The following is a 14,204-nucleotide window of genomic DNA, read 5'->3' as shown; positions in this document are numbered from 1 at the left end:
GAGGAGTCCAGACGCGAGCTCATCCCAACCGCCTCCTGATGGTGGGGGTATGAAGACGAGGGGAAACATTTGGAAAAGATTCATTTAGCTTCTCTTCAGAAATGAACAAAGAACACAAAAACTGTTAAAAGCCAGTCGAGGCAAAAATAATAATTGCAGCCTATTGTAGTGTTATTCAAATTTGAAGCAATTAGCATATAAATAAGATAATGAGCCTCACATCACACGCTGCAGTTCAAAAGCTACATTTCTATTTTAACTGCCCTCCATGTTGCTACAAATACCAAACAAATAGGAGACCAAGTGCGGTTGCTGGCCCACGCAGCCGAGAGCCTGGAGAATGTTTTCTTAGGTCTGTTCTTTGCTACCTGCCACAAACACGCCTCGCGCTGCTATTTTGGCCCAAGGTCACCTGTTGACCTGACAGGCAAGTGTCAGGGGAGAGTGAGGATGTCAGCTGCAGGTGGAAGCTCTCAGCAGGCAGCGATGTTCCACTGCTGGCCGGCTCAGTGGGAGCCCAGGAGAACACGCCGCTGAGGGACTGCAGGTGAGGCCGCTTCTCTCGGCACCTTTGTGACCTTTTTAATCATTTTACTTTTATTTTTCTGCTTTTGCACTTTGGTTAACTGTGGAGCTGGGAGCATTATGCTCGGCTTGATTTCCCTGTGGTGTGTTTATTTCTTGTGCGTGCGTGTGAGAATGTGTGTGTGTTTGTGTGTGCTGCTGCGGTGAAATGAACAAGCAGGGCTGCTGGTTTCTTCATCGATTGTCTTGGCCTTTCCTCAGATGTAGCCGGTGTCTGAGGTCGCCTGAGGTTTCCTGAGGTTGTGCGTGACACAGGTAAAATGACATTTGTTGCTTTCCTTCAGTTTATGAAGGTGGTTCGAATTCAGAAGTGGGTTTTTTTTGTTGTTGTTAATGAATTGAATCTAAATAAACAAGCCGAGGGTTTGACATGGGCAGCCTGAGTTGTGGGCGTCTCTCCTCAGCTAAGCAGTTAACGTGGGCAGCAGCCTGGAGGTTCCTCCACCCTCTGAAGATGTACGGCCTGTACCTGGAAGCAGTGAACGATTACATCAACGAGTCCTACGGAGAGGATGTGTGGAGGCTGATAGAGAACCGAGCAGAGATTCCTCACCTCAAGTTTGTCCGACATCAGATGTACAAGTAAGCTACGGCGGCCCGGAGTGGCCAAAGAGAACAAAACACTGCGCGCCGCTGCAAAGATCAACCTCAGGAGAAGATGCGTTCCCCGAAATTCCATATTTTTGAAGCACAGTTTGTAACTCATTTCCTCGATTTCATATTTTTTTGGCAACAATATATAACTTGTTCCAGCTAGTTAGTTATTTTGAGGCCACAACATGCCATGTTTTTAATTTGGAAACTAAACGATTCATTAATATACCTAAAAATGTACAGAATACAAGCTGAGCAAGTGATCAACAGCTTTTGCAGTTTAAAGTAATTTAATGTGGAAGAATCTGCGGCGTCAGCTTCACCCTTTAGTTGACTTGAGCAACTTTAAACAGTTGTGGCGCTGTGAATGAACAGAAAGCAGCTCAACGCGAGACTAATCGACTCTCCTGGTGCTCCAGTGACAACCTGATCCTGCGGCTGGCGAAGGCAGCAGGCGAGGTGCTGGGAAAAACCCACGACGAGCTGATGTACGCCTTCGGAGTCTATATGGTCAAGAGGATCGGAAACTACGGATATGAGCGCATCCTCAAGGTGATGGAATGACCTTTGCCTGTAGCTGCCAGCGGCCATAAACACCCGTCGTCTCTGTGTATTTATGATGCAACACCGGTTCCTCTGAATGAGCCCGAGGAGCAGAGGAACATTTTACATTTCCAAGAAAACTGAATGAAGACTGTGTGTGTGTGTGTGTGTGTGTGTGTGTGTGTGCGTGCGTGCGTGCGTGCGTGCGTGCGTGTGTGTGTTTCATTCATTGCAAAGTGCTATTTTATTTCTCTCTCAGGTTTTGGGGCGAAATGTTCGTGACTTCATCAACGAGCTGGATAACCTGCACGAGTATTTCCGCTTCTCCTTCCCCAAAGTGCAGCCGCCAAGCTTCTGCGTGGAGGAGGAGTGCGAGACGAGCCTGACGCTGCACTACCGCAGCACCCGCAAAGGCTTCACGCAGTTCGTCAAAGGTAGCAAGAAGCAGGATGTGGACAGTAAACCACAGCTGCAGGAAATTGGCCACCAACGCCCTCTGTAGTCCAGAGTGTGTGGCCAAGTTAGAAAGTTACAAAGGTAAAATCAGCTTTCCATCAAAGCAGCGTATTGGTGCATTAAAAAATGGCTGGCAGTGATAAAGGAGCAATTTGTAGGAAATTGAGTTTCAAAGGTAAAAACTGTGTGTTTAGGCTGCTGGCAGGAAGCAGCTATCAGTGAAAGGAAGCAGTCAGAAGAGGGTTTTCACGCAGTTATCAACTGAACTGCTTTTGGTTTGGGACTCAGAAGCTTCGTAGCATCTTTCATTTTCCTCTTTGATTTCCGATGTTATTTTAAAAAATAGCTGTGTTTTTTTTTTCCTTTTGAGAAACTGGAAAAGCTCAAATCCATCAGACGAGATTCTCCCGAGTGAAACAGAGAAAATCAGACAAAAGCAAACTGAGCTCACGCGTCTCTAACGAGGTGTCATTGGCGTCTGCAGGGCAGCTCTCTCAGGTGGGACGCCAGTTCTACAACACGGACATCGAGGTGGAAATCCTGTCCAAAGAAGAAACTGAGAAAATGACATATGTGGTAGGTACTGGGGGGCAGGTGGGGGTCAAGCATCTGACCTTCTATCAACACGTAAACGTTTGCACCGTCTCGTACCAGACGCCTGCAGCAGGTGTTTATTGGGTCCAGATAAGTGTTTATTGGGATGGGACTCATCTGCCGTTCGGTTCATTATCACATGACGTGTGCCGTTTTCATTCTGGGAGCTTAAAAAGTCGGTGGTGCGATCCCTCAAACTGCCAGTTTGTTTATCAGGATTCAAAAATCCTAATGTGAGGCTGCGTCACGGTGGAGGAACAAACATTTGGACAGGAATGACAGGATTTTGAAGCCATGAGATGTAACCTGTTCCCTCAGTTTAGTTATTTGACAGCCATCTGCGTCATAAAAACTTGTTCTCTCAATTTAGTTTCTTGAATTCCTCAAATGAGTCATTTTGAGGTCACAAACATGTGACTTGTCCCCTCGGAAATGTGACTCTGCTGGCTCCTGCCGGCGTGGACGTATTTCAAATAAAGACGCAAGGAGGAACATGGATGTTTCCCTGCAGACACAAATACTGAGCAGCAGCGGCAACGAGAAAATAACCCTGCCATTTCCCTGACACGTATCTGACTGGATAAATTTGTTTGAGGGCTCAAAGTTAAGACACATTTAGGTTTCACACATTTAAGGCACCATCATTTCCAGCCTGCTGACCCGCTGGAACACAGCCTTGTTGTTACTGGCTACACCTGAGCGAGATGCTCGCGAGTGGAGAACAAACAGAGCTGGAACACGAAATCAACAGCACGCTTTCCCTCCAAAAGGATTTCCTTTATCATGTGAAACCTCAGCTTTCTTTTCTTAACCGAGTCCTTCATGTAGAAACGACGAGAACATCGCACTGATGTTCTCGTCGTTCTGAGGGTGCAGAACGACCCCCGGGTCCTCAGTGGGGTTCATCAGCTCTCCTTCACTCGTCCAGGTTTACAAGATGAACTTTGACAACGCCGCCTTCAAGCACCGCATGCCTCAACAGAAGACGGCGCCGAGCTATGAGAAGCTACCAATGAAGAGAGGTATCTTTTTTGACATGTTCCCCTTCAGCGTAATCTTCCGCCGCGACATGACCATGTACCGCATTGGCGACGGCCTCAAAGAGGTCTTCTCTGACCTCCAGGGCAAGAAGGTCAACGAGGAGTTCACTCTGGTGCGGCCGATGCTGGAGTTCAGCTGGGACAATGTGAGTTTGGAGGCCGCCCGGCACTTAGCGGACTCCCATAGTCCGGCTCCACATTCATGGCGGCCGCCTGGTAACACAAACGTCTTCCTGTTCACTCCTCCAGATCTACACCCACCTGAACAATGTGTTTGAGCTGCTGTCCAAGGCAGTGGTGGAGAGCAAGCAAAAGGTCAACATCCCCAAACTCAGCAAGGAGGAGCCCGAGGAGAAGGAGGAGAGCGAGAAAGCCAAGAGAGAAGAAGAAAGAGGTACCAGCGCAGCGACCATCACGTCAGAGGACGAGTGGGCGGGGCCACTGCATTACTTTTAAAAGTAACCTCTCATGTTACAGAGTTACTGCTATTAAATTGAACTCATCGTCCAAAGTTCCCTTCCGTGATGAGGGAGAACTGCTCATTCGTTCATAGCTCCATCAAGCAATGAATCTGGGCTGTAAAACAGACTTACAGATTTAAAAAGCAGCCGATATCTGCGGATGCTTCAGAATAGGACACTCACCATGGCCTTCAAAGGCGTGTTCAATGTAGAACAGCATTGAAACATCTGAATTGACTTTGGAAAAATAAAACAGATCTAATTAGATGCTGGGGGGGTGCCTCAACCTTGGAGTTCAGTCAGTAAATCAGAACTCCACTTGGTCACAGGGCTGGACTGTGGAACTTTTAACTACATTTGGCTCTCAGACCTGAGGTCTCGGGACGGAGGAACTTTAAGTGATCTGAAATGTGAAGCGGAGCCGGACCATGTAGAGTTCTGAATGAATCACTGCAACCTTAAATTGAATCTTCTCGCGGCTGGGGAGCCGGGGTAATTCAGCCTGGTCCAGAGTAATGTGTGTTTACTGGAAGGTTTAACGCAGCAACAAATGGAGACGGGAAGCTGCTGCATCGTTTAGGACAGTAAATGATGAACGATGTGTGTTTGCGTTGTCATAATCAGGACGAGAACCGTCCGTCAGCGGGAGAATCTCGTTGTTACCGCGCCGTCGTCACACATTTATCCCCTCATTAGCTGACACGGTTCACTCACGTCCGGTTCCTTTGCTCACCAGTTGTCTCTCCGTCAGAGCCGAAGGCGGTGGAGGAAATGAAGGGCACAGACCAGGAGTACAGCAGCGCTCTCACCCAGTACAACAGCTCCGCCAACTCTGGAGGGGAGGATATCGAGCTGCTGGCCTTCCAGACGGTCACGGGTCAGAACATCTCACTCACTCCAACCTTTGCAAACACCATTTGTCTGGTCACTGAATGTCACGCACATTTCTAGCCTGTGATTTCTGGGTGCCAGGTCACAGATTTCCGTACATCAATGCCCTACTGCGCTGTATCGCTCCACCGTGCTTCTGACTGAACGCCACCCTGATGTTTCCTCTCAGGAAAGTGTAGCGAGACCATCTTCGAGGACATGCGTGAGCCTCCAAAGAAGCCCCTCCACCTGAAGGGCCAGATGAAGTACGTCCCCCAGTGGGACTCCCTCATCTTCCTGGGGACGCCCATGTAAGACCCCAGCTTCCTTTGGACCACAAACTCTGGACTGGAAGAGTCCACTTGTTCTCTTCTAGACTGTAAAAAGAGCAGCTGCTGGGTTCAGGCAGAGCAGGAGAGGTTACTGCAGACCGCACGGCTCTGCTCGTCCCTCTGACCATCTGGACCCATCAGACTGGGTCGGTCTCAGACTGAGTCGGCCTCAGACTGAGTCGGTCTCAGACTGAGTCAGCAACCTCAGACTTGGTCGGTCTCAGACTGAGTCGGCCTCAGACTGGGTCAGCAACCTCAGACTGGGTCGGCCTCAGATTGGGTCAGCAACCTCAGACTGGGTCAGCAACCTCAGACTGGGTCAGCCTCAGACTGGGTCAGCAACCTCAGACTGGGTCGGCCTCAGACTGAGTCGGTCTCAGACTGGGTCAGCAACCTCAGACTGGGTCAGCCTCAGATTGGGTCGGCCTCAGACTGAGTCGGCCTCAGACTGAGTCGGTCTCAGACTGGGTCAGCAACCTCAGACTGGGTCGTCCTCAGATTGGGTCGGCCTCAGACTGAGTCGGTCTCAGACTGGGTCAGCAACCTCAGACTGGGTCGGCCTCAGACTGAGTCAGCAACCTCAGACTGAGTCTGAAGCTGAATTCCCAGCACAGGAGGAGGATTGTTACAGTCTGAAGAAGAGAAGGCGCATGTTTGCTGTGAATTTAGCAGCGAAATTTACAATTTGTTAGTGAATCAGTTTTTATTTTTTTAATAATCATTTATATGGACCACTTTATTTTTCTCCAAAGTTTCTTAGCTCTGATGCTAGCGTCAACTTTGTTCCAGGCTAACTTCAACTGGCCTTCAAGGTGGATGACATTGTGCGGAAGCTAACGGCTCTTTTGGTTTCAGTCCTGTTACATCATTTGCAGCTTTCTACTCTGAAACAAAGTGTTCACATTTTCTGAAACACAGAATCCAAATCCAGCAGCGAGGAGACTGTCGTTGCCATGACACTGTGGAAGTGTAGAAGTGACGAGTACAGTTGAGAGTCCCAGAGATTTACTGCTCTGACCTGGAAGAAAATCAGTGGGTCGTTGTGACAGTGCTGCTTTTCCTTTCGTAGGAAAACTACATCCATCGCAGGTTGTAAATACTTACATGTATGCATATTTCTTCTCATCCTCTTGCAGTATTGAGACCGTGGAGGATATGATAAAGATGGGCGTATACGTGAACGATCTGAACCTGCACGACTCCAGCAGAGAGCTGATCCTGGCCGGGACGCAGCAATCAGCCGAGCTACAGCTGGCCCTGGATCAGGTGAGGAAAACCAGATCCTTGCAGGAGGAAAGACTGTAGTCCAACACAGGAAAGTCGCCGGTGCGGACCAGGAGGACAATCTGAGGTCGTTGATATAGTTTTCTAAAAGATTTAAGACTTTGAATGAAGACATATGCAATGACGTCGCCTGACCAGGTGAGCCCAGGTGACAGCCGAGCCCGCTTATGAACGTTCCTGCCCAAGAGATGTGGCTTCAAGAGGGTTAGTGGGATTTGGGGGCTTTCTTTAAGAAGAGTTAGACTCTTGTGTCTGTTTTTGATCCTCCAGGAACAGCAAAAGTACGCTCAGCTGCAGGAAATCATCAAAAAGCTGGACGAAGAGAAGAAGCGAGGGGATTCCTTGCTGTACGCCATGATCCCCAAAGCTGTGGCCGACCGCCTCCGGAAGGGGATCACGGCACTGGAGACATGCCAGGTACGACCCACTGCTTTTTTGTGACGGATCAGCTCTCGCTACGCTCACCTGCAGCAGGTCGCCACTTTGGGTTTTTTTCCCTCTCACTGAATGAAGCTTTAAGACGCCGCCTTCAACAAACGCTTAAACATGGAGGAACTCTTGAGTTCTAAAGGGTTGTAAAGAGCCGAGTGGTACAGATTATATTTACTCAGTAAATATTCAGGTTGTCAAAATAATCAACCAGAATCAAACTAGATTACATTGAAGAAAAAAAAACAGTAATTTTATTTGGTTGCATTTTTGATGACATCATCCTCCTCTGAGCCCTCCAGCTGACCCAGCAAGACAAACCTCCCTCTAGGTTAGAGAGCTGCTTTCAGGTGTGAGACGAAGACGTTAAGACCGAGGCAGCAACAGGAGGCAGGATGTTGATGCTGGGAGATCTACAAGTCGTACAGTTTTGTTTTTAAGCATGTATTCTTTGATCAAATTTGATATTTCAAAGTGATACTTCTCCAAATGAGTACATTTTGTCTTTCAAGTACTCACTTCTTGGTGTCTCGAGCTCAAAAAGATGTTTTTTCTCCTCCCTGCATCGCTTCTTTGGTTTCAACAAAGTGGAAAGTTTATTTTTAGCTCCAATTAAAAGGGACAGAACCCTTTTTGGATGAAGTAAAGTCACTTTAAGATGACGCAGTTCCACAAACCAGTCCTAATTAAGAACATGGTGAAGTGACGCAGGCCCAAGTTTTGTTGCGTTACTGCAGTTCTGGTCTGAGTTAATACTTCGCTTTGACATGGACTCACAGGGAGTACACGTCCGGCATCACAAGCACTTGATGTTCCATCAAGCCACCCCACAAAGAGGTCAAGGGCCAGGCAGGCAGCAGTGCACTTAGCCCGGCTGTGAACTCCACAGGAAATGGAACTGCAATTTACGGAAAAGCAAAACACACGTTTGTGACCAGCAGAAGAGACGAATTTGACCTCAACGGCAGTCGCTGCAATTGAGCGCCGCTGGCAGCAGCAGCAGCTCAGTGGGATTCACAGACTCACACCAATTCACAGGCAACACCGAGCTAAAAACGACCTGAAAGCCCCGCAACAAATCCTCCCTTCACCCGGATTATGATGTTCAGTTTTGACTGAATCTGAGGCGTTCACTCACTGATTCATTATTATTGTCAAATACAGTCAAAGGGTTTGAATGTTAGACAGACTCAGGACTCGCAGGCCCTGAGGAACAACAGACATATTGAGGTTTTGAGAGAAGTAACTAGTAAATTGCGTCACATTCGCAAAATGAGCTGCAGCTGCCAGAAAAGTGGAACTAAAGAGAATGGAAGTTTGGTGAAGCATCAGAGCTAATCCAGACGGTTGGTACGGGGGCAGGGGAGGATGATGGGAGCGTTGCCTGCCGTTGATTTACTCTATCAGTGATTCTGAGGGCTGATTTTGGCGGCGTGTGTCCCAGGTCTTCCCAGATGTGACCATCCTGTTCAGCGACGTGGTCAAGTTCAATGAGATCTGCATCCACATCACACCCATGCAGGTGGTGGACATGCTCAACGAGATCTACATCGTCTTCGACACGCTCAGCGAGAAGCACAACGTCTACAAGGTCAGTGGGGGGAAGCAGCTACCGGTTCTACCCTGCTGCTAATGTCCAGTACTGATTGGGAGGGCCGAGGTCACATGACTTTGAAGCTACTGAAAAAATCATCCATCCATTGTCTTCCGCTTATTCCTACATTAAGGGTCGCAGGGGGGTGGAGCCTATCCCAGCATCAACGGGCGAGAGGTGGGGTTCACCCTGGACAGGTCGCCAGTCCATCACAGGACCAACATAGAGAGACGAACAACCATTCACACTCACATTCTTACCTACGGTCAATTTAGAGAATCAATCAGCCTCGTCCCCTCTTGATGTCTTTGGACGGTGGGAGGAAGCTGGAGTACCAGAGAGAACCCAGCAGGAACAGGGAGAACATGGGGACTCCACACAGAAAGATCCCATGCCCGAGCCGGGACTCGAACTCGGAACCTTCTTGCTGTGAGGCAACAGTGCTGACCACTGCACCACCGTGCAGCCCCTGAAAACAGAACCATGAATTTTCCCGAATGCGCAGAAACTATAGTTTTGTGCTAAAATTTACAAGGCAGGGATACACAATGGAAAAAGGTGCTTAACTGTCTAGTTAGTTTTGAGATGCAGCCGGACAGTGAAGCAGATGTGACTGGTTTAAACCTGCATTCTTTCTAATGACCAGCAGGGGGCGGCTTGAAAAAAGTCTAAAGCCAAAATGATCCCACATCTCACTTGATTTGTCACCTCGTTGACCGAGTCCCTGGTCAGGTTGTGTTCTCAAGCCTCTGTTCGTTAGCCTGATGCTCACATTGTACATTATGGTCCCATTTAGAGTAAAATAGCCAGCGAAGTAGGATGTGCTTCAGGGTGTGATGGTACCAGCAGGGCTGCCGGTCTCACCCGTCTCACCCGTCTCACCCAGCAGGGAAAGGACCAAACTCAGGGATTAAAAACCAGGGTCCAAAAAGCAAGCAAGCAAGCAGGGCCTTGGTACTCCCTCCTCAGGACAGTCTAAACTTCAGTGTCACATTTCAGGACGGACAACTTGGATGTGTCTCACCACAATTTAAAGTAGTAAAACTACAATCAATATGTAAATGCAAAAAATACACAAATTATGTGCAGCTTTTAAAAGTCACGTCTCCGGTGTGAACGCACATCCCCACAGTTCTGAACAATGCTGTGGGGTCTAAACAAGCTAAGAAAGTACAGGAGAGCAGTATAATTACTGCGTCTGTACAAGAGAGAACGCGCTTCATATCCGCTTCATATATATGGAGGGTTCTCTGGAAAATGTGCGTTTGTCAGGAAATTGTAAAGTACAGTATAACGGCCATAAAAGCACACACACACACACACACACACACACACACACACACACACACACACACACACAGCTACGATGTGACAGTCACGCTGTGAGAGCAGGATGTGTGTGTCTGCTGTTATTATGGTGTGATGATGGTGAAGTGAAGGAGTCACTCTCCCTTCGGTCCAGGTGGAGACCATCCGTGACGCCTACATGGTGGTGGCGGGCGTCCCGAACAAGACCACCTTCCACGCGCACCACATCTGTGACATGGCCCTGGACATGCTCAGCTCCATCGACCACCTCAAGGACCCCTCCACCGGGGACAACATCCAGATCCGAGTGGGTGAGTGGCGCTGCTGGGGCTCCGCCCTCCAAAACACTACCGCGATACCTCAGCTCCAGCAGAGGGTCGGTCCCGCAGCCTGAGGACCGCCAGGTGAAATACTCTGATGGAGATACGGATACGTCCTGGTTTGGTGCCCTGACCTCCGCCCGACTGCTGACATCATCAGAACAAACACTGGTTTTGCTCATCCGGGCGATGTTTTTATCAGTCGAGTTTAAGATTTGGTGTAATTGTTGAGTCTTGGGATCATCAGGCAGCTGGAACTGGGGTTAATTGAGTTTCTGGCTGAATTTGTCTTTTTTTTATTGAAGGAACATTAATTTTGACTCAAAGGCGCTTTTCTCCAGGACGAAAAGCCACTGATATCCGTTTGGGAAGCAGTTTTCACTGGCATCAGGCTGCACAGTTCATCCAAACCACAGTCGCACCAACCGCAGTTTTTCAAGGCCCAGTATTTGTTGATATCTAATTTGTGTCAAACTAAAACTGCTGCAGAGATAAAAATGAGAATAATGAGTGAAGTGAATGTTTCCTCTAAGTGTAATAAAATCTAATTTCCTCTAATCAAATCACGGTTGGAATACAAATCAAAATGAGCATAATTAATTTTTTTGTTTTTGTGCAGCAGTGAATTATCCACATGTGGGTCAAATCATCAGCGGCTTCGGCTCCAGTCGGCGTTGATGTAAACACACCCTCCAGATGAGTGGTGGTGATGCAATCACGCCCGTAACCTCTGCTGCTCTTCATCCTCTCAGCCACAAACTCAATATCGTAACCTCTGAAACCCCGTCAGTCACGAGGGGAGGAAACAGAAAATCCCTCCACTCTCTCACCAACTTCCTACCTATCCCAGAATGCACTGCTCTATAAAGACAAAATGGTAGGCCCGTGAGCGCTCACCAGCAACCGTGATTGTTCATCTTTCCAGTCCAGACATCTTTCCAGTCGCCATGACAGCCACAGAGTGCGTAGCATGAGCTGAATACACAGCTGCACGTGCAGCAAGGGGGTTGGGCCTGAAACTGAATGCGCTCCACGTGAGAAGAACCGAAACCCCAGAGGTCCGAGCAAATGTGCTCCTTTGCTTTTGAGAAGCGCGGTTACAGCTTTAGGGATGAACGCAAGCTGGAAGGCTGAATGTTAAGCAGTTTTTATTTCAGAATATTTGGTAATAACCGAAATAAAACGATCGGTAGAGGCATTTTTTACCGAATCAGTCCATGTTTGGTTTTCTGAGGCCTCTCGTCCCATCTCAGGTATTCACTCGGGGATGGTGGTGGCTGGCGTGGTGGGTCTCAAGATGCCTCGCTACTGCCTCTTCGGTGACACCGTGAACACGGCCTCCAGGATGGAGAGCAACGGAGTGGTGACTACGCTAACATAGCCTGCTTCAAGGAACAACACGTGTGAAGTGTTAGCTAGGATCTGTCACCAGCCAGAAGATACATTTAAAATAGATTGGATGTGCATTAATATATATTTATATAAATATGTGCGTAAAAAAATAAGTGTATTTGATGACTTTTTGGCAGAGGTACGCTAACACTACCCATTCGCTACCTACCATCCATTGTGCTAAGCTAACTAGCCTGAGTCTGAGCCTAAGCAAAGTTCCCAGAAAGTTAATTCCTGTTTCCATACCTGCTTCCAAATGCAGCAGCCTTATCACTTCATTGCCTCTCTTTTTTTTAACAAGGAATGAAAATTATTATTTTTTCCTTCTAATAATTAAAAAAAGAGAAAAGTATTTTTGTATTTCAATACTCAGCTTTAGCAGCAGTTGTGTGTATGTGCGTCTGTCTGAGCAGGGCATGCAGATACACATCAGCCAGACCACCAAAGACCACCTGGAACACGACCCCTACATCATCGAGGAGAGGGGCAAGATTTTTGTCAAGGTGAGTGTGTCCTTTTCTCAGCATACTCTTAACAATCTGGACTCTTGTGCTCGTGAAAGTTACTTTTTTCTGGTGTAGTTGGCAGCATGCAGTTGGTTCCTCCTATGAAATTCTGCCCACAATCCTCCAGGGTAAAGGCTACATGAAGACCTACTGGCTGAAGGGGAAGAAAGATCTATCATTCAAGACGCCAGCGGAGCTGCGCTACAGCAGCGAACAGAAGGACTCGGAGGACAAGAGCTCGAACGGGTGAGTGGACGGAGGGAGAGCAGTCGGCATCGTGCCTGTTGGTCTCTTCCTAGGCCAGAATTTCACTTGTGAGTCGATGAAAGTTGAGACAGCACAGCCTGGTGGTGCTGGTCTTTGCCAGTGTGTCCAGTAAAAGTCAAACAGCATCCTTGAAGTGAATAAGATTGTTTGGCTGACTGGAAAACAGGCTTCATTATTTGTTTGCAATATGTTGGCATATCTTAGAAAGCGAGACCTTTACACCCGTCATCCCAGTGACGATGTGAAAATGGATTTTTGTGAACCACTTTTAATTTTCTGATGTGTAACTAGATCCACAAGCACCAACGCCAAGCGCATGGCCTCCAACCTCAACATCACCGGCAGCGACGAGCAAGCGGAAGGCAAGCCGAGCCCCAGCGACCTCCCTCTGGACACCCTGCCCCCACCAGAGGCCGCTAATGAGCCCCGCTCCATTTCAGCAGAGCCACAGGACAAAGAGAAGTCCAAAAAGACTAAGAACAACAAGGGGGCCAAGTTGGAGGTGCCACAGGGAAACCTGATGTTGGAGACTTCCACGCCCCCTGATGGGCTGGAGAACCCGGGTCCTTTACTCAACAGCAAGAGGAACAGCTTCAGGCAGCAGTACGTCAAGCTGCCCGCCAACCTGCCCATTCGCAGTGCCAGCTGCTCCATCCTGTGAGCGCACGGTCGTGGTGAGAGAACAGACCGGCCCAGGAACGCATCCTAAAACCAGGAAGGGAGTTAGCATCCGGCATACTGGTTCCCGGAGTTAGCATCCGGTTCCCTCGTCTCAAAGCGAATGTGATTTCAGAGAAGTGCTTGAAAGAAGATCAGCGGGTCATACAAGCTTTGTGTATTTTAACGATCCGTTGTAAGACGTAAAATACATCAGCAAGTTCCACATGAGTGCAGTTCAAAGTGTTTCAATGTGTCAAGAACAGCAGCTGCTAACAAGCGGCGAAGCACAGCAGCATGTCAGCCGCGGTGGCGGTGAAGTCTTGCGTCTGTAGTCTAGTTCCTGGAAGCGCAACGTGACCTTTGATTACCTCCTCATTTGGGCCTCCAGCAGGTTATCGTTACGTTCGGCCAGAATCCAAAATCAGCTGTAAGAATCCCAGTGGTTTTGGGTGGAGGGAACCATGCTGATGCTAACTTCTGAGGTCAGAGAGAACCAAACCGCTGAGGCCGTCTGAGGAAATGAGATGACACCAACAGGTAGCGAGGGCGGGGCTGTGGATCTGCTGCATTCGAACGCCGCGTCACGTCCGGGGCTCGTGACGGATTAAGTCTTTGTGTGATATTTGTATTAAAAAGAGTTAAGTTGTCAAATAAAGTGAAAACAATTTAAGCGGAAATGTTTGACTGGTATTGAGGTCAAATTTGCGCACTGCTGACAATCTCAAACTGATCGATTACTGAGCGCCGTTATCAGAAAATATTCGACGTGCAAAACCACTGCGTTTAAACTGGACAGCTGGAGCAAATCTGCAGGCTGTCTCTTTGATTCTTACATTTCCGTTCTCGGTACGGAACTGGAGAAAGCGCTTGTTTGAGGACGAGTCATCTCACTTCTGAATGCTGAGAGTTTCCAGGTTTCACAACACGTCTTATTACTTACAGTCGGTGGCTGTCGGAGAAAGGAAGAAC

At 48.3% G+C, this 14,204-nt stretch overlaps 1 protein-coding gene across 1 annotated transcript; it reads left to right on the top strand.

Annotated features, from left to right (window-relative positions):
* The first annotated feature begins 442 nt into the window (after positions 1–442).
* Positions 443–13,878, top strand: LOC147252832 (soluble guanylate cyclase 88E-like). Its single transcript, XM_086217062.1, has 18 exons — positions 443–547; positions 787–840; positions 990–1,167; positions 1,599–1,731; positions 1,982–2,156; positions 2,663–2,754; positions 3,701–3,958; positions 4,062–4,206; positions 5,025–5,150; positions 5,334–5,454; positions 6,612–6,741; positions 7,030–7,176; positions 8,633–8,779; positions 10,245–10,401; positions 11,664–11,773; positions 12,216–12,305; positions 12,436–12,554; positions 12,867–13,878. Exons 3-18 carry the CDS (start codon positions 1,040–1,042, stop codon positions 13,234–13,236), a joined length of 2,448 nt encoding a protein of 815 aa, XP_086073188.1. The 5' UTR covers positions 443–547; positions 787–840; positions 990–1,039; the 3' UTR covers positions 13,237–13,878.
* Positions 13,879–14,204: the final 326 nt, after the last annotated feature.

Source organism: Aulostomus chinensis, chromosome 11, assembly GCF_037954235.1.
Source record: "Aulostomus chinensis isolate RoL2024-O1b breed Wild chromosome 11, RoL_Achi_v1.0, whole genome shotgun sequence".
Classification (NCBI taxonomy): domain Eukaryota; kingdom Metazoa; phylum Chordata; class Actinopteri; order Syngnathiformes; family Aulostomidae; genus Aulostomus; species Aulostomus chinensis.
Note: the sequence above shows the minus strand (reverse complement) of the source record. Positions and strands in the feature narration are given on the sequence as shown.